The 20,164-nt window shown below is 54.1% G+C and overlaps 1 protein-coding gene across 2 annotated transcripts; it reads left to right on the top strand.

The window, feature by feature from the left end:
• Positions 1-289: 289 nt before the first annotated feature.
• Positions 290-18,719, top strand: lamtor2 (late endosomal/lysosomal adaptor, MAPK and MTOR activator 2). 2 transcript variants are annotated; one of them, XM_072280955.1, is made up of 4 exons: positions 290-399; positions 10,813-10,975; positions 14,887-14,976; positions 18,469-18,717. In XM_072280955.1, the coding sequence occupies exons 1-4, from the start codon at positions 332-334 to the stop codon at positions 18,523-18,525; spliced, it is 378 nt and encodes a 125-aa protein (XP_072137056.1). In that variant the 5' UTR covers positions 290-331; the 3' UTR covers positions 18,526-18,717. The 2 variants fall into 2 exon arrangements, with proteins under 2 accessions (XP_072137056.1, XP_072137065.1); XM_072280964.1 differs by lacking the exon at positions 290-399 and adding an exon at positions 6,781-6,871 and having other exon boundaries at positions 18,469-18,719.
• Positions 18,720-20,164: the final 1,445 nt, after the last annotated feature.

The following is a 20,164-nucleotide window of genomic DNA, read 5'->3' on the forward strand; positions in this document are numbered from 1 at the left end:
CTCCAGCCGGACTGCATTCGGTGAAGGAACCAAGACCTTACCAACATGACGGAGAGATAAACCACTCCACCCTTAACAAGATGGCGGACAATACGAAATCTGCGGCGAGCAAAGATTTTCCTCACTACGGTGGGCTGTGTAAAATCATGTAAATTGTATGGTGTTGAATTAAGCGCACGCAGAGCTACGGAGAGATGTAAACCCCAAGCAACGGTCATTTTATTGGGAGTACAGCCGGAATGATAAAAACCGAAACAACACACAGTGGACTACATTTCCCGGAGTTCAGCGGGCGGTGCTTCCGGTCACACGTCCGGGTGTCGCTTGCAGGATGCTGAGGCCGAAAGCTCTGACCCAGGTTCTGAGTCAGGCCAACACGGCGGGTGTGCAGAGTACCCTGTGAGTGGGGGGCGATACAGGGAGGGGGCAGAGTACCCTGTGAGTGGGGGGCGATACAGGGAGGGGGCAGGTTACCCTGTGAGTGGGGGGCAATACAGGGAGGGGGCAGAGTACCCTGTGAGTGGGGGGCGATACAGGGAGGGGGCAGAGTACCCTGTGAGTGGGGGGCGATACAGGGAGGGGACAGGTTACCCTGTGAGTGAGGGGCAATACAGGGAGGGGTACCCTGTGAGTGGGGGGCGATACAGGGAGGGGGCAGAGTACCCTGTGAGTGGGGGGCAATACAGGGAGGGGGCAGAGTACCCTGTGAGTGGGGGGCGATACAGGGAGGGGGCAGGTTACCCTGTGAGTGGGGGGCGATACAGGGAGGGGTACCCTGTGAGTGGGGGGCGATACAGGGAGGGGGCAGAGTACCCTGTGAGTGGGGGGCGATACAGGGAGGGGGCAGAGTACCCTGTGAGTGAGGGGCGATACAGGGAGGGGGCAGGTTACCCTGTGAGTGAGGGGCGATACAGGGAGGGGACAGAGTACCCTGTGAGTGAGGGGCAATACAGGGAGGGGGCAGAGTACCCTGTGAGTGGGGGGCGATACAGGGAGGGGGCAGGTTACCCTGTGAGTGAGGGGCGATACAGGGAGGGGGCAGAGTACCCTGTGAGTGGGGGGCGATACAGGGAGGGGTACCCTGTGAGTGAGGGGCGATACAGGGAGGGGGCAGAGTACCCTGTGAGTGAGGGGCGATACAGAGAGGGGGCAGAGTACCCTGTGAGTGAGGGACAATACAGGGAGGGGGCAGGTTACCCTGTGAGTGGGGGGCGATACAGGGAGGGGGCAGGTTACCCTGTGAGTGGGGGGCGATACAGGGAGGGGTACCCTGTGAGTGGGGGGCGATACAGGGAGGGGGCAGAGTACCCTGTGAGTGAGGGGCGATACAGGGAGGGGTACCCTGTGAGTGGGGGGCGATACAGGGAGGGGGCAGAGTACCCTGTGAGTGAGGGGCGATACAGGGAGGGGGCAGGTTACCCTGTGAGTGGGGGGCGATACAGGGAGGGGTACCCTGTGAGTGGGGGGCGATACAGGGAGGGGGCAGAGTACCCTGTGAGTGGGGGGCGATACAGGGAGGGGGCAGGTTACCCTGTGAGTGGGGGGCGATACAGGGGGCAGAGTACCCTGTGAGTGGGGGGCGATACAGGGAGGGGGCAGAGTACCCTGTGAGTGGGGGGCAATACAGGGAGGGGGCAGAGTACCCTGTGAGTGAGGGGCGATACAGGGAGGGGGCAGAGTACCCTGTGAGTGGGGGGCGATACAGGGAGGGGGCAGAGTACCCTGTGAGTGGGGGGCGATACAGGGAGGGGGCAGAGTACCCTGTGAGTGGGGGGCGATACAGGGAGGGGGCAGGTTACCCTGTGAGTGGGGGGCAATACAGGGAGGGGGCAGAGTACCCTGTGAGTGGGGGGCGATACAGGGAGGGGGCAGAGTACCCTGTGAGTGGGGGGCGATACAGGGAGGGGACAGGTTACCCTGTGAGTGAGGGGCAATACAGGGAGGGGTACCCTGTGAGTGGGGGGCGATACAGGGAGGGGGCAGAGTACCCTGTGAGTGGGGGGCAATACAGGGAGGGGGCAGAGTACCCTGTGAGTGGGGGGCGATACAGGGAGGGGGCAGGTTACCCTGTGAGTGGGGGGCGATACAGGGAGGGGTACCCTGTGAGTGGGGGGCGATACAGGGAGGGGGCAGAGTACCCTGTGAGTGGGGGGCGATACAGGGAGGGGGCAGAGTACCCTGTGAGTGAGGGGCGATACAGGGAGGGGGCAGGTTACCCTGTGAGTGAGGGGCGATACAGGGAGGGGACAGAGTACCCTGTGAGTGAGGGGCAATACAGGGAGGGGGCAGAGTACCCTGTGAGTGGGGGGCGATACAGGGAGGGGGCAGGTTACCCTGTGAGTGAGGGGCGATACAGGGAGGGGGCAGAGTACCCTGTGAGTGGGGGGCGATACAGGGAGGGGTACCCTGTGAGTGAGGGGCGATACAGGGAGGGGGCAGAGTACCCTGTGAGTGAGGGGCGATACAGAGAGGGGGCAGAGTACCCTGTGAGTGAGGGACAATACAGGGAGGGGGCAGGTTACCCTGTGAGTGGGGGGCGATACAGGGAGGGGGCAGGTTACCCTGTGAGTGGGGGGCGATACAGGGAGGGGTACCCTGTGAGTGGGGGGCGATACAGGGAGGGGGCAGAGTACCCTGTGAGTGAGGGGCGATACAGGGAGGGGTACCCTGTGAGTGGGGGGCGATACAGGGAGGGGGCAGAGTACCCTGTGAGTGAGGGGCGATACAGGGAGGGGGCAGGTTACCCTGTGAGTGGGGGGCGATACAGGGAGGGGTACCCTGTGAGTGGGGGGCGATACAGGGAGGGGGCAGAGTACCCTGTGAGTGGGGGGCGATACAGGGAGGGGGCAGGTTACCCTGTGAGTGGGGGGCGATACAGGGGGCAGAGTACCCTGTGAGTGGGGGGCGATACAGGGAGGGGGCAGAGTACCCTGTGAGTGGGGGGCGATACAGGGAGGGGTACCCTGTGAGTGGGGGGCGATACAGGGAGGGGGCAGAGTACCCTGTGAGTGGGGGGCGATACAGGGGGCAGAGTACCCTGTGAGTGGGGGGCGATACAGGGAGGGGGCAGGTTACCCTGTGAGTGGGGGGCGATACAGGGAGGGGTACCCTGTGAGTGGGGGGCGATACAGGGAGGGGGCAGAGTACCCTGTGAGTGAGGGGCGATACAGGGAGGGGTACCCTGTGAGTGGGGGGCGATACAGGGAGGGGGCAGAGTACCCTGTGAGTGGGGGGCGATACAGGGAGGGGGCAGAGTACCCTGTGAGTGGGGGGCGATACAGGGAGGGGTACCCTGTGAGTGGGGGGCGATACAGGGAGGGGGCAGAGTACCCTGTGAGTGGGGGGCGATACAGGGAGGGGTACCCTGTGAGTGGGGGGCGATACAGGGAGGGGGCAGAGTACCCTGTGAGTGAGGGGCGATACAGGGAGGGGGCAGAGTACCCTGTGAGTGAGGGGCGATACAGGGAGGGGGCAGAGTACCCTGTGAGTGAGGGGCGATACAGGGAGGGGTACCCTGTGAGTGGGGGGCGATACAGGGAGGGGGCAGAGTACCCTGTGAGTGGGGGGCGATACAGGGAGGGGGCAGAGTACCCTGTGAGTGAGGGGCGATACAGAGAGGGGGCAGAGTACCCTGTGAGTGGGGGGCGATACAGGGAGGGGGCAGGTTACCCTGTGAGTGGGGGGCGATACAGGGAGGGGTACCCTGTGAGTGGGGGGCGATACAGGGAGGGGGCAGAGTACCCTCTGAGTGGGGGGCGATACAGGGAGGGGGCAGGTTACCCTGTGAGTGGGGGGCGATACAGGGAGGGGGCAGGTTACCCTGTGAGTGGGGGGCGATACAGGGAGGGGGCAGGTTACCCTGTGAGTGGGGGGCGATACAGGGAGGGGGCAGAGTACCCTGTGAGTGAGGGGCGATACAGGGAGGGGACAGAGTACCCTGTGAGTGAGGGGCGATACAGGGAGGGGGCAGGTTACCCTGTGAGTGGGGGGCAATACAGGGAGGGGGCAGAGTACCCTGTGAGTGGGGGGCGATACAGGGAGGGAGCAGAGTACCCTGTGAGTGAGGGGCAATACAGGGAGGGGGCAGAGTACCCTGTGAGTGAGGGGCAATACAGGGAGGGGGCAGAGTACCCTGTGAGTGAGGGGCAATACAGGGAGGGGGCAGAGTACCCTGTGAGTGGGGGGCGATACAGGGAGGGAGCAGAGTACCCTGTGAGTGAGGGGCAATACAGGGAGGGGGCAGAGTACCCTGTGAGTGGGGGGCGATACAGGGAGGGGTACCCTGTGAGTGAGGGACAATACAGGGAGGGTTACCCTGTGAGTGAGGGGCAATACAGGGAGGGGTACCCTGTGAGTGAGGGACAATACAGGGAGGGGGCAGGTTACCCTGTGAGTGGGGGGCGATACAGGGAGGGGGCAGAGTACCCTGTGAGTGGGGGGCGATACAGGGAGGGGTACTCTGTGAGTGGGGGGCGATACAGGGAGGGGTACCCTGTGAGTGGGGGGCGATACAGGGAGGGGGCAGGTTACCCTGTGAGTGGGGGGCAATACAGGGAGGGGGCAGAGTACCCTGTGAGTGGGGGGCGATACAGGGAGGGGGCAGAGTACCCTGTGAGTGGGGGGGCGATACAGGGAGGGGTACCCTGTGAGTGGGGGGCGATACAGGGAGGGAGCAGAGTACCCTGTGAGTGAGGGGCAATACAGGGAGGGGGCAGAGTACCCTGTGAGTGGGGGGCGATACAGGGAGGGGGCAGAGTACCCTGTGAGTGGGGGGCGATACAGGGAGGGGGCAGAGTACCCTGTGAGTGAGGGGCGATACAGGGAGGGCGCAGAGTACCCTGTGAGTGAGGGACAATACAGGGAGGGGTACCCTGTGAGTGAGGGGTGATACAGGGAGGGGGCAGAGTACCCTGTGAGTGAGGGGCAATACAGGGAGGGGTACCCTGTGAGTGAGGGACAACACAGGGAGGGGTACCCTGTGAGTGAGGAGTGATACAGGGAGGGGGCAGGTTACCCTGTGAATGAGGGGCAATACAGGGAGGGGTACCCTGTGAGTGAGGGACAATACAGGGAGGGGGCAGAGTACCCTGTGAGTGAGGGGCAATACAGGGAGGGGTACCCTGTGAGTGAGGGGCGATACAGGGAGGGGTACCCTGTGAGTGAGGGGCGATACAGGGAGGGGGCAGAGTACCCTGTGAGTGTTGGGCGATACAGGGAGGGGTACCCTGTGAGTGAGGGACAATACAGGGAGGGGTACCCTGTGAGTGAGGGGCAATACAGGGAGGGGGCAGAGTACCCTGTGAGTGAGGGGCGATACAGGGAGGGGTACCCTGTGAGTGAGGGGCGATACAGGGAGGGGTACCCTGTGAGTGAGGGGCGATACAGGGAGGGGTACCCTGTGACTGAGGGGCAATACAGGGAGGGGTACCCTGTGAGTGAGGGGCAATACAGGGAGGGGGCAGAGTACCCTGTGAGTGAGGGGCAATACAGGGAGGGGGCAGAGTACCCTGTGAGTGAGGGGCGATACAGGGAGGGGGCAAAGTACCCTGTGAGTGAGGGGCAATACAGGGAGGGGTACCCTGTGAGTGAGGGGCAATACAGGGAGGGGGCAGGTTACCCTGTGAGTGAGGGGCGATACAGGGAGGGGGCAGAGTACCCTGTGAGTGAGGAGTGATACAGGGAGGGGGCAAAGTACCCTGTGAGTGAGGGGCAATACAGGGAGGGGTACCCTGTGAGTGAGGGGCAATACAGGGAGGGGGCAGGTTACCCTGTGAGTGAGGGGCAATACAGGGAGGGGGCAGAGTACCCTGTGAGTGAGGGGCAATACAGGGAGGGGGCAGAGTACCCTGTGAGTGAGGGGCGATACAGGGAGGGGGCAAAGTACCCTGTGAGTGAGGGGCAATACAGGGAGGGGTACCCTGTGAGTGAGGGGCAATACAGGGAGGGGGCAGAGTACCCTGTGAGTGAGGGGCGATACAGGGAGGGGGCAGAGTACCCTGTGAGTGAGGGGCGATACAGGGAGGGGGCAGAGTACCCTGTGAGTGAGGGGCGATACAGGGAGGGGGCAGAGTACCCTGTGAGTGGGGGGCGATACAGGGAGGGGACAGGTTACCCTGTGAGTGAGGGGCAATACAGGGAGGGGGCAGAGTACCCTGTGAGTGGGGGGCGATACAGGGAGGGGGCAGAGTACCCTGTGAGTGGGGGGCGATACAGGGAGGGGACAGGTTACCCTGTGAGTGAGGGGTGATACAGGGAGGGGGCAGAGTACCCTGTGAGTGGGGGGCGATACAGGGAGGGGGCAGAGTACCCTGTGAGTGGGGGGCGATACAGGGAGGGGGCAGAGTACCCTGTGAGTGAGGGGTGATACAGGGAGGGGTACCCTGTGAGTGAGGGGCGATACAGGGAGGGGGCAGAGTACCCTGTGAGTGGGGGGCGATACAGGGAGGGGGCCGAGTACCCTGTGAGTGAGGGGCGATACAGGGAGGGGTACCCTGTGAGTGAGGGGAGGGGGATAGGAGACCTCTGTAGGGGAGTGGAGGGAGACTGGAGACACCACGAGTAAGGGGAATGGAGACCCTGTTAGTGAAGGGTGGGGAGGGAATTAGAGACCCTGCGAATGAAGGGAGGGGAATAGAGACTCAGCCAGTGAGGGGAGGGAAGGGAAATGGAGACCCCGCGAGTGAGGGGAGGGGAATGGAAGGAGAGAAGGTCCGTTCCCCCCCCCCCCCCCCCATGGTAAGGAAATCAATAATGAGGACCGTATCGTGGAGGTCGGATTTTTACAAAGCGGTGTTTGCCTGGAGCACACGAGTAGCAGAGGCAACATTTAAGAGACGTGGATGAAAGAAAAAGAAGGGCTATCTGGGAGAGAGTAGGTTAAAATTCCTGTACAATATTGCGGGCTGAAAAGCCTGTGGTGCACTGTACTGTCCTTTGTTTTAAAGGTACCGGTTTCAGGATGAGTGCGGAGAGGTTTTAAGCGTACCTGAGGGACAACCAAATGTGGACCACAGTTCCACATATGAAATGAGCTGGCAGAGGAAGTAGTTGAGGCAGGAACATCAAAAAACGTTTAAAAAGCACGTGGACAGGTACACGGATAGGAAAGGTTTAGAGGGATATGGACAGGTACACGGATAGGAAAGGTTCAGAGGGATATGGACAGGTACACAGATAGGAAAGGTTTCGAGGGATACGGACAGGTACACGGAAAGGTTTAGAGGGATATGGACAGGTACACGGATAGGAAAGGTTTAGAGGGATACGGACAGGTACACGGAAAGGTTTAGAGGGATATGGACAGGTACACGGATAGGAAAGGGTAGAGGGATATGGACAAGTATTGAATTGTCTTTATTTCTTACATCCTTTCTATACATGAATAGTAAGAATCTTTAAGTTACGTCTCCATCTAAATGTGCAATTTATAGTAAGTTGTTATAAGTAGTATGTACAACAGGACAGTTAATATAACATAGAAATACAATTGTATCAGTATGAGTTAATCAGACTGATGGCCTGGAGCTGCCCCAGAACCTGTTGGTCCTGGCTTTTATGCTGCGCTACCGTTTCCCAGCTGGTAGCAGCTGGAATAGATTGTGGTGACATAGAAAACCTACAGCACCACAGGCCCTTCGGCCCACAAGGCCATGCCGAACACGTCCTTACCTTAGAAATTACCTCGCGTTACCCATAGCCCTCTTATTTTTCTAAGCTCCATATACCTATTGGGCATGTGGCCAAGTGGTTAGGCATTTGTCTAGTGATTTGAAGGTCACTAGTTTGAGCCTCAGCTGTGGCAGCGTGTTTGTGTCTTTGAGCAAGGCACTTAACCACACATTGCTCTAATGTCTGTGTGAGGAGTGGCCCCCACACAGACTTCCAATCTGCGCCTTGTAAGGCATGAAAATGCCTGATGCAGGCCTCTCGTGGTCTGAGTCGACGTTCCCTCCCCTCCCCCGCCGGCAGCCCATTCCACACACTCGCCACTCTGCGTAAAAAAAACTTACCCCTGACATCCCCTCTGTACCTAATTCCAAGCACCTTAAAACTATGCTCTCTCGTGTTAGCCATCTCAGCCCTGGGAAAAAGCCTCTGACTATCCACATGATCAATACCTCTCATCATCTTATACACCTCTATCAGGTCACCTCTCATCCTCCGTCACTCTAAGGAGAAAAGGCCGAGTTCACTCAATCTTTTCTCATAAGGCATGCTCCCTAATCCAGGCAACATCCTTGTAGATCTCCTCTGCACCCTTTCTATGGTCTCCACATCCTTCCTGTAGTGAGGCGACCAGAACTGAGCACAGTACTCCAAGTGAGGTCTGACCAGGGTCCTATATAGCTGCAACATTACCTCTCGGCTCCTAAACTCTGTCCCATGATTGATGAAGGCTAATGCACCGTATGCCTTCTTAACCACAGAGTCAACCTGCACAGCAGCTTTGAGTGTCCTATGGACTCGGACCCTAACACACTGCCAAGAGTCTTACCATTAATACTATAATCTGCCATCGTATTTGACCTACCAAAATGAACCACCTCACATTTATCTGGGTTGAACTCCATCTGCCTCTTCTCAGCCCAGTTTTGCATCCTATCAATGTCCCACTGTAGCCTCTGACTGCCCTCCACACTATCCACAACACCCCCAACCTTTGTGTCATCAGCAAATTTACAAACCCCTCCCTCCACTTCCTCATCCAGGTCATTTATAAAAATCACAAAGAGTAGGGGTCCCAGAACAGATTCCTGAGGCACTCCGCTGGTCACCGACCTCCACGCAGAATATGACCGGTCTACAACCACTCTTTGCCTTCTGTGAGCAAGCCAGCTCTGGATCCACAAAGCAATGTCCCCTTGGATCCCATGCCTCCTTACTTTCTCGAGTCCCCAATGATCCTGTGGGTACTTTTTACACACCTGTCCTTGTAAATGTCCTGAATAGTGGGAAGTTCACATCTACAGATGCGCTGGGCTGTCCGCACCACTCTCTGCAGAGTCCTGCGATTGAGGGAAGTACAGTTCCCACACCAGGCAGTGCTGCAGCCAGTCAGGATGCTCTCAATTGTGCCCCTGTGGAAAGCTCTTAGGATTTGGGGGCCCCATACCAAACTTCCTCAACTGTCTGAGGTGAAAGAGGTGTTGCTGTGCCTTTTTCACCACACAGCCGGTGTGTACAGACCACGTGAGGTCCTCGGTGATGTGGATGCCGAAGAATGTGAAGCTGTTCACCCTCTCAACCCCAGATCCACTGATGTCAATAGGGGTTAGCCCATCTCCATTCCTTCTGTAATCCACAACCAGCTCTTTTGTTTTCGTGACATTGAGGGAGAGGTTATTTTCTTGACACCACTGTGTCAGGGTGGTGACTTCCTCTCTGTAGGCTGCCTCATTATTATTTGAGATTAGGCCAATCAGTGTAGTGTCATCTGCAAATTTAATTAGCAGATTGGAGCTGCGGGTGGCCACACAGTCATAGGTATACAGAGAGTAAAGGAGGGGGTTTAGGACACAGCCCTGAGGGGCACCTGTACAGAGGGGCAGAGGTGAGGGAGCCCACTCTTACCACCTGCTGGTGATCTGACAGGAAGTCCGAGATCCAGCTACACAAGGCAGGGTGAAGGCCAAGTTCCCTGAGCTTCTTGTCGAGCCTGGAGGGACTTATGGTGTTGAATACTGAACTGTGGTCCAAGAACAGCATTCTCACATAAGCATCCCTCTTCTCCAGGCGTGTAAGGACAGTGTGAAGGTTGAGCAGGATATGGATGGGGAAGGTTTGGGCCAAATATGGGCAAATAGGACTAGAAGGGGAATCTTGGTTGGGCTGCTGCCAACTCAGACTGTAGATTTGGAAATTGCAGCAGGCCATTCAGCCCACTGTCGGTACTAGTTTTGCAAACTAGCTCTCTGATTGGATTCAGGCATTCTCCCTCATTTGCTTGGGACCTTCATTTGTTTCCAATTTCTTTTTGAAAGTTTATATAACTGTACCAAAGTTGTCCTGTTAGGCAACTTTCTACCACATATGTCCTGCTCTTTTTGTTTTGGAGACCTGCCACCCACATCTGCAGGCCTCTGCCCCTCCCACCACTCGCACCCATCCTCCTTGTCAAAACCACTGACTTATCTCGTCGTCTCGAGGAAGAATAATTTCAGTTAATCTGAGGAATAATGTCTTGTGTCTGGGATAAAAACAGAAAATTCTTTAAAAACTCAGTCGATTAGACCTTAGCTGTGGACAAAGTGTCTGTGAACATCTCCGGTCAGAATTCATTCCCGATCCCATCCGGAGGAGCCTCCCCAGGCCAGCAGTCCCACTCTTAGAAGTTTGCACTCCAGAATTAGAGTGACCCCTTGGCACAGTGGAATGAGCTGTTACCTCCTGGCTCCAGAGACCCTGACTCTGTGTGTGTGTGTGTGTGTGTGTGGTTTCCAGGTTATCCCTGTGACTTTCCCCCAAGTCCTCCTGTTTCCCCCCAATTCATCAACAATGTGGGTTAATCGGCTGCTGTAAATTGCATTCCCTGGTGTGTTGTGTAGAATCTGAGGGGAGTATGTGGGCAGAATGGAATGGGATCAGCATAGGTGGATGATCGATGGTCAGCACAGACTCGATGGGCTGAAGGGCCTGTTCCCATCCAGGACGATTTACTCCTTTTGGCCACAGTCGTCCTGCTGGGCTGACGTGAATTTGAGAATGTTCAGCTCGAGAGGGGTGGGTGTGTTGTGAATCTGGTCCTTCTGTCAGCCTGTAGTATACTGTACCTGCCCAGTATAACCTCTGACCATCTTCCCCCTCCTACCTCAGGCTGCTAAACAATGAGGGCTCCCTCCTCGCCTACTCTGGTTACGGGGACACAGACGCACGGGTCACCGCCGCCATCGCCAGTAACATCTGGGCGGCGTACGCCAAGAACGGGCACCAGGCTTTCAATGAGGACAAGCTCAAGTTCATCCTGATGGACTGCATGGTGAGGGCTGCCAGGGCTGTGGTGGGGGTGGCTTGGACATGTCCTGTTCCGGTGCTGCAGGGGAGTGATGAGGAGCCCCGTCCCCCACTGTGCACAGCCCTGGCCCTGTTCCCCAAGAAGGGATAGTGTGCCAGAGGAGATGTCCACAGGCTAACTCCTGGGATGCAAGGGCTGTCCCATAAGCCAAGGTTGGAAAGTTTAGGTCTGTAGGCTGCAATCAAATACGCAAGATCCTAAGGGGAACGCGCACACAAAGCTGGAGGAAATCGGCAGCTTAGCAGCATTTAGAATCAAATCAGGCTTACTGTTACTGACCTAAGTTGTGAAATTTGTTGTTCTGCGGAAACAGTACAGTGCAGACATAACAAGTTACTGTAAGACACCACAGAACATACAACGCTACAGCACAGAACAGAACAGGGTCGAAGCTGTACCACGCTACTCCGAGATCAATCGAACACTTCCCACCCGCGTGGCCTGCCATTTCTCTTTCATCTATCTGCCTATTTAAGAGCTTCTTAAATGTTCCTACTGTATCTGTATCTACCACCACCCCTGGCAGTGCGTTCCGTGCACCTACACTCTCTGTGGGGGCAGAAGGAAACTATCTGTGACACCCCCCCACCATACCTCCCTCCAATCACTGTAAAATTATCATTAATTGAAAACAATAATTAAAAACTAAGCTGTGAGTAAAAGGGAGAGCGAGGTAGCGTTTACCTGCTCATGGACTGTTAGGAAAACTAGCAGTGGAAGGGAAGAAGCTTCTCTTAAAATGTTGAGTGTGGGTCTTCAGATTTCTGTATCTCCTCCCTGATGGTTGTAGTGAGAAGAGGGCATGCCCTGAATGGTGAGGGTCCTTAGTAATGGATGCCATTGGCATTTGAAAATGCCCTCAGTGGTGGGAGGGTTATGCCCACGATGGAGGTGGCAGAGTCTATAAACTTGTGTGTTGTCACCTCCATACTGGACGGTGGTGCGACCAGTCAGAATACTCTCAGTACGTCTGAAACTCCTGATGATGTAGAGCGACTGGCGTGCTTTCAATGTGACTGCATCAATATGATGGGCCCAGGATAGATCCTCGGAGATGCTGACGCCAGGAACTTAGGACTTGGCCTCCAAAGCAAATTCACCACCATCTGGCTCATGAAATTCCTCCTCGTCCCTTTTCTAGTCATAGTCATACTTTACTAATCCCCGGGAAAATTGGTTTTCGTTACAGTTGCTCCATAAATAATAAATAGTAATAGGACCATAAATAGTTAAATAGTAAAATGTAAATTATGCCAGTAAATTATGAAATAAGTCCAGGAGCAGCCTATTGGCTCAGGGTGTCTGACCCTCCAAGGGAGGAGTTGTAAAGTTTGATGGCCACAGGCGGGAATGACTTCCTATGACGCTCTGTGTTGCATCTCGGTGGAATGAGTCTCTGGCTGAATGTACTCCTGTGCCCAACCAGTACATTATGTAGTGGATGGGAGACATTGACCAAGATGGCATGCAGCTTGGACAGCATCCTCTTTTCAGACTCCACAGTGAGAGAGTCCAGTTCCATCCCCACAACATCACTGGCCTTACAAATGAGTTTGTTGATTCGTTGGTGTCTGCTACCCTCAGCCTGCTGCCCCAGCACACAACAGCAAACATGATGGCACTGGCCACCACAGACTCGTAGAACATCCTCAGCATCGTCTGGCAGATGTTAAAGGACCTCAGTCTCCTCAGGAAATAGAGACGGCTCTGACCCTTCTTGTAGACAGCCTCAGTGTCCTTTGACCAGTCCAGTTTATTGTCAATTCGTATCCCCAGGTATTTGTAATCCTCCACCATGTCCACACTGACCCCCTGGATGGAAACAGGGGTCACCGGTACCTTAGCTCTCCTCAGGTCTACCACCAGCTCCTTAGTCTTTTTCACATTAAGCTGCAGATAATTCTGCTCACACCATGTGACAAAGTTTCCTACCGTAGCCCTGTACTCAGCCTCATCTCCCTTGCTGATGCATCCAACTATGGCAGAGTCATCTGAAAACTTCTGAAGATGACAAGACTCTGTGCAGTAGTTGAAGTCCGAGGTGTAAATGGTGAAGAGAAAGGGAGACCCAGTGCTGCTGATCACTCTGTCGGACACACAGTGTTACAAAGGGAGTTTTAAAGGGAGCCCAAAGAATTCCTCCTCATCTCTCAGGGCTGTCCCCTCTGGTCTTTAGATTCTCTGACTATTGGAAATGTCTTCTCCACGTCCACCCCGTCTAGGCCTTTCATGTTTGGTATGTTTCGTGAGATTCCCCCGCCCCCCCCGGTCTTACAAACCACAAACCTCAGCGAGTATTGGCTCAGACCCATCAAACCCTCCTCACACATTAACCCATGGTCATTCCTGTAAGCCTCCTCTGGAGCCTCTCCAATACCAGCACATCCTTTCTTAGATAAGGGGCCCAAAAATGCTCACAATATTCCAAATGTGGTTGAACCAATTCCTGTGAAGCCTCAGCATCACATCCTTGCTTTTGTATTCTAGATCTCTCAAAATGAATGCTAAGATTGCATTTGCCGTTTTGAAAGATTGTGAAATTGGAGTTCTTGGGACCTGGCTCGGAGGATTTGAGGCCATCATGGATCACCTCTGCTGAACGACAGGGCGGGTTGAGGGACTGAGTGGCCCTCCCCTGCCCATTTGGGAATGTGTGGGCTGGATGTAATGTTTGGGATGATCATCCGCAAGAGCATTCCCCCTCGTACACTCTCTGCCCTGTGAATGCGTTGGGGTCACGGGGTGCTGTGGTGATGGGGTTGGGGGGCGTGGTTGGTAGTTAGCAATGTTCTCTATTACAGCGTGTCCCCATGACGGGCCACAGATGCGATTCCTCCAGCAGCTGAATAGCGAGCTCTGCCTTGCTGTGGGAGGAGCCCATGCGCTGAGTGCTAGTTTGAAGGATGTGAGGGGAGAAGGACAATCCGAGGACAGGAGGTGTTGGGGGGGGGAGTAGCAGGGCAGGGAGGGATGATCTGAGGACAGGAGGTGAGGGGTGGAGTGGCAGGGAAGGACAATCCGAGGACAGGAGGTGAAGGGTGGAGTGGCAGGGAAGGACGATCCGAGGACAGGAGGTGAGGAGGGAGTATCAGGGCAGGGAGGGACGACCTGAGGACAGAAGGTGAGGGGGGAGCAGCAGGGAAGGACAATCTGAGGACAGAAGGCGAGGGGGGAGCAGCAGGGAAGGACGATATGAGGACAGGAGGTGAGAGGTGGAGTGGCAGGGCAGGGAGGGATGATCTGAGGACAGGAGGTGAGGGGGGGAGTAGAAGGGCAGGGAAGGACAATATGAGGACAGGAGGTGAAAGGTGGAGTGGCAGGGAAGGACAATATGAGGACAGGAGGTAAGGGGTGGAGTGGCAGGGAGGGACGATCTGAGGACAGGAGGTGAGGGGGGAGCAGCAGGGAAGGACGATATGAGGACAGGAGGTGAGGGGGAGAAGTAGAAGGGCAGGGAGGAACGATCCGAGGACAGGAGGTGAAGGGTGGAGTGGCAGGGAAGGACAATATGACAGGTGAGGGGTGGAGTGGCAGGGAGGGACGATCTGAGGACAGGAGGTGAGGAGGAAGGAACGGGGCAGGGAGGGACGATCTGAGGACAGGAGGTGAGGGGGGAGCAGCAGGGAAGGATGATATGAGGACAGGAGGTGAGGGGGAGAAGTAGAAGGGCAGGGAGGGACGATCTGAGGCCAGGAGGTGAGGGGGGAGCAGCAGGGAAGGACGATCGGAGGACAGGTGGAGTCCAGGAGCCCGGGAGCACAGCCTGGAATTTTCCATTCTGTGGTCTCCGGATGGACCAGGCTGGGGGTTTGGCGGGTCAGGGACTGTGCAAGGGCAGTGCAGACCGTGTGTTGATGGCACCTCCTCTCTTGCAGGAAGGCAGGGTGGCCATAACCCGGGTGGCCAACCTTCTGCTGTGTATGTACGCCAAGGAGACGGTGGGCTTTGGCATGCTGCAGGCCAAGGTAACGTGTCAGCTACGAGGACGGAGTGGAAGCCAGGGAAGGGAGGGGTTTGGTGAAGGCGGGGGCCGGGGGAGGGTTTGGTTTGTGGCAACTGAAGGAGAGGTCGTCAGTGACAGGAGCGGGTAGAGAGGGGTTCATTGATGGGAGAGGGGTCGTGGTTGGTGACAGGTGCGTGGAGGGGCTTGAGGGTGTTGGTGATGAGGGAGGGGTTCAGGCTAGGGATCAGTAATGGGAGGGGCAGTGGTTGGTGATGGGTGGGAGGAGGAGAGGTGGTAGGGGAAGGATGGCGGTTGGTGACGGGTGGCACGAGGGCTAGGATGGGAGGAGGGGTGGTGGTTCCTGATAGGGAGGAGGTGAGTGTTATGATGAGAGGTGTAGTGATTGGTGACAGGTGGGAGGAGGGGTGGCCATGAGGAATCCGGGACTCCTTTCCTCTTTCCTTGGCCGTTCCAGAAACCTGGCAGACGGTAAGGACAGTACAACGGCATAACGTAAGAAAGCAAAAGCATGCAGCTGTCAGAACTCTGAAATCTAAAGGCCCTCGGCTTGAGACGTTTTAGCCTTTGGATTTGCCTGCCCTGACCCGAGCCCCAGGTTTCCCTCTGGATAATATTTGCTACACTCCCTCTGCCACAGGTATCTCCTTTGGCAATGAGAAGACCAGACCTGTGTACACTACCTCCGGTGTAGTTCTGCCAGAGCCCAATATATTTGCAGCAAGACATCTCCAACCTTGGACATGAGTCTGCTCACGATACAGGCCAGCGTGACCCTTCCTTCCCAACTGTTGACCAAACCTGCACAATAACTCCCAGCTCCCTTCAAATGCAAAACACTTTCCAGTCCCTTGTTACGGAAATAAAATACTCAACGTGTACACTGTTCAACCATTGAGTATAACCTCAGTGCTTTGTGTTTCTTTCCTCAGGCAGTTAATCTGATCAACCATTCTAATTAACCCCCATTCCCCTCTGTCTATTTCCTTAGTTACTGCACTATAAACTCTAAACCACTATTGATGCTGACCTCGCCCACATCTCCTCCATTTCCTGGACACCTACAATCACCCTATCTTCCCATTGCCTTAACAGTGATTGAGAATTGAGTTCCTTTTGTCCTCACTTACCACCTCGTGAGCCCCTACATTCAACACATCATTCTCTACAAATTCCCCTGTCTTCAAAAGGATCCCACCACCAAACATACCTTTACTCCTCCCCCCCCCCCCACCACTCTCTGCTTTCCACAGGGATTGCTCCTTCGTGATTTCCATGTCCATTTGTCCCTCCCCACTAACCTTCATGCACATGTTCCTACAAGTGAGAAGAACGCTACACCTGGCCATTTACCTCCTCCCTCACCTCCATTCAAGGCCCCAAACAGTCCTTCCAGGTGAGGCAACACTTCACCTGCGAGTCTGCTGGGGCCTTTATCGTATCCAGTGCTCCCAATGCAGCTTCCTCCACATTGGTGAGTCCCAATATAAATTGGAGGACCGCTTTGTCAAGCACCTCTGCTCCATCCACCAAAAGCAGAATTTTCTGGTGGCCAACCATTTATCCCTATCCATTTGTGTTCCGACATGCCTGACAACGGTCTCCTTGACACTCCCAAGTTGGAAGAGCAACATCTCATATTCTGTCTAGGTAACCTCCAACCTGATGGCATGAACATCAATTTCTCCTTCCAGTAATTTTTTCGTTTTTTTTGTTTTTCCCCTTCCCTCTTCTATTCCCCAATCTGGCCTCTCACCCCTTCTCTTCGCCTGCCTATCACCTCACCCTGGTGCTCCTCCTTCCCTTTCTTCTGTGGTCTACACTCTTCTATGAGATTTCTTCTTCAGCCCTTTACCTTCCCCACCCACCTAGTTTCACCTCTCACCTTCTAGCTTGTCCTCCTCCTCACCCCTCTCCTTTTTATTGTGGTGTTTTCCCCATTACTTTCCAATTCTGACGAAGTGTCTTGGCCTGAAATGTTAACTGTTTGTTCGTTTTCATAGATGCTGCCTGACCTGCAGAGTTCCTCCAGCATTTATTGTGTGTGTCACTTTGAACCACTTTTTATAATGCTGTTACGTAGTAAATACATTATGGTATTTATGCACACTTTATCTGCACTTCTAACCTTATTCTTATATAATTCTATATTCTGCATATTTCTTGCATGTTGCACCAACACGTCACAGCAATTTCCTAATACACGCAACTGTATTTGGCAAATAAAATTGATCCATCTGACCATCACTTGTCCTGCCCAGATCTCAGCCTTTTCGCATCACTCTCAGATTTCGGGTATTGTGAGCAGTTCTTGTCACCTACATTTATTTATTTATTTTTGTTCATTGAGATACAGGACTGAACTGGCCCTTGGAGCCATGCTGCCCAGCAATCCCCCTATTTAATCCTAGCCTAATCACGAGACAGTTTACAGTGACAATTAACCTACCAACCGGTAGGTCTTTGGACTGTGGGGGGAAACCCACACGGTCACGGGGAGAACGTACAAACTCCTTACAGACAGTGGTGGGACTTGAACCTGCGACGCCTGTACTGTAAAGCATTGTGCCAACACTACCGTTCTACCCTAAAGAAACGTAGGAAGGTTAGCAATAATCTTGGAAAGAGTGCAGAGAAAATTTACAAATGTTACTCGACACTACGTTTATAGGGAAAGTTGAATAGGTTAGGACTTTATTCCTTGGAGTGTAGGGGAATGAGGGGAGATTTGACAGAGGTATACAGATAGGGTAAATACAGACAGGTTTTTCCACTGAGCTGCAGAGAGACTAGAACTAGAGGCTCTAGTCGTGGAGACCAATTCATTGGGCATATTTTAAAGCAAAGGTTCTTGATTAGCTAGGGCAGTGGTCCCCAGCCAGCGGGACACAGACCGGTACCAGGCTGCAAAGATGTGCTACCGGGTGGCCATGAGGAAACAATATGAGTCAGCTGTACCTTTCCTCATTCCCTGTCACGTGCTGTTGAACTTGAACACCTCCCCCACCCCCAGTCAGCTGGTCTGCAAGAATATCGTCAATGTTAAACCGGTCCATGCTGCGAGAAAGATTGGGGACCCCTGAGCAAAGATTACAGGGAGAAGGCAGGAAAATGGGGATGAGAGGGAAAATGAATCAAATGAAGTCGCAGACCCAGAGAGCCAAATGACCTAAACCCATTCCTGTGTCTTGTGGATGGGGGGGGTGTGGACCAAAGGGAAGAGTCAATTTCAGCCGAAGCCTCGAGCGAGAGGTAAGGAGAATCCCACGTAGTTTGGAATATTAACAATTGGACACGCTGTCGCTGGACACTGGACCAGCCAGAGCATTCGGGAACTGGACAGCATGTGAGAGCGAGGAATGTGGAGGGTCCAGGCAGAAAGACTGACTGGGGTTTCTGTACTCAGGAGTCTGCTGGGATTTCATGGGCTGAGTAGCCTTTTGTTTTATTAAGTATGGTGCATCTGATATTTTTCCCCCTCTCTGTCTCTGTGCAGGCCGAAGCCCTTGTCCAGTACCTGGAGGAGCCTCTCACCCAGGTGGCAGCATCGTAGCGGAAAGCTTTGAAGTGACACTCCAGGGAGGGAGGGAATCAGGGCCTTGGGGCGGGGGATTTAATTAAAAAAATGTCTGTGAGAAGGGTTTGAGACAAGACCCACTGCACTTTGTGAAAACTGCTGGAAACTTGTTTGTTTGAGCTTGCCGTTTGCAGAACAATAAACGTGGAAAAGATGGGACAGGGATAGACTTTTCTGTGGGAAGCTGGGCAGAGTGGCTGCGGCTTTGTGTTGTGAGAGAAGGTGAACAGGGCCTGCTGAAGAGACGGAGCAGGACAGATCAAAAGTCTCATCTTGATTGCGCCTCTTGGTTGGTGTGACCCGGAACTGTGCTAGGCTAAGAGTGTTCTGTATGGGGTTGGAGAAGTATTTTGAGGTCTCGTTCTCCCTCCTCTCTGTCTCAGCTGAGCTGCAGGACACTAAGACCATAAGATGTAGGAGGAGAATTAGGCCCAATCATGGCTGATCCTTTTTTCTCTTCCTCAACCCCAGTTCCTGGCCTTCTCCCCATAACCTTTGATGCCATGTCCAGTCAAGAACCTATCAATCTCTTCCTTAAATACACCCAACAACCTGACCTCTACAGCCGCATGTGGCAACAAATTCCACAAATTCACCACTGTTTGGCTAAAGAAATTTCTCCACATCACTGTTTTGAAAGGGCGCCCCTCTATCCTGAGGCTGTGCTCTCTTGTCCTAGAATCTCCCACCATGGGAAACATCCTTTCCATATCTACTGTCTAGGCCTTTCAACATTTGAAAGGTTTCAATGAGATCCCCCCACTAAGCCTTCTGAATTCCAGTGAGTACAGACCCAGAGCCATCAAACACTCCTCGTATGATAACCCTTTTATTCCTGGAATCATCCTTGTGAACTTCCTCTGGATCCTCTCCAATGCCAGCACATCTTTTCTAACATGAGGGGCCCAAAACTGTTCACAATACTCAAGGTGAGGCCTCATCAGGGCCTTATAAAGCCTCAGCATCACATCCTTGCTGTTGTGGTCTAGACCTCTTGAATGCTAACAAGGCATTTGCCTTCCTCACCAGTGACTCAACCTGCAAGTTAACCTTTATGGTGTTCTGCACAAGGACTCCCAGACCCCCTCACATCTCAGATTTTTGAATTTTCTCCCCATTTAGAAAATAGTCTGCACGTTTATTTCTACTACCAAAGTGCATGAGCCTGCATTTTCCAACGTTGTATTTCATTTGCCACTTTCTTGCCCATTCTCCTAATCTGTCTCAGTTCTTATGCATCCTACCTGTTTCCTCAACACTACCTGCCCCTCCACCAATCTTCATATCATCTGCAAACTTGGCAACAAGGTCATCTATTTCATTATATACAGCATAAAAAGAAGTGGTGCCAACACCGACCCCTGCGGAACTCCACTAGTCACTGGCAGCCAACCAGACAAGGATCCTTTTATTCCCACTCGCTGCCTCCTACCAATCTGCCAGTGCTCTAACCATGTTAGTAACTTCCCTGTAATACCTTGGGCTCTTAACTTGCTAAGCAGCCTCATATGTGGCACCTTGTCAAAGGCCTTCTGAAAGTCCAAATATACAACATCCACTGCATCCCCTTTATCTATCCTACTTGTAATCTCAAAGGATTCCAACAGGTTCATTA

The sequence above is a fragment of the Mobula birostris genome, chromosome 2 (genome assembly GCF_030028105.1).
Source record: "Mobula birostris isolate sMobBir1 chromosome 2, sMobBir1.hap1, whole genome shotgun sequence".
In the NCBI taxonomy this organism is placed as follows: domain Eukaryota; kingdom Metazoa; phylum Chordata; class Chondrichthyes; order Myliobatiformes; family Myliobatidae; genus Mobula; species Mobula birostris.

Bases quoted from the DNA above. Each gene is read 5' to 3' on its own strand.
- lamtor2 (XM_072280955.1), top strand. From the start codon at position 332: ATGCTGAGGCCGAAAGCTCTGACCCAGGTTCTGAGTCAGGCCAACACG. The intron at 10,976-14,886 runs GTGAGGGCTGCC...CCTCTCTTGCAG, and splicing joins TCATCCTGATGGACTGCATG to GAAGGCAGGGTGGCCATAAC. The intron at 14,977-18,468 runs GTAACGTGTCAG...GTCTCTGTGCAG, and splicing joins TTGGCATGCTGCAGGCCAAG to GCCGAAGCCCTTGTCCAGTA.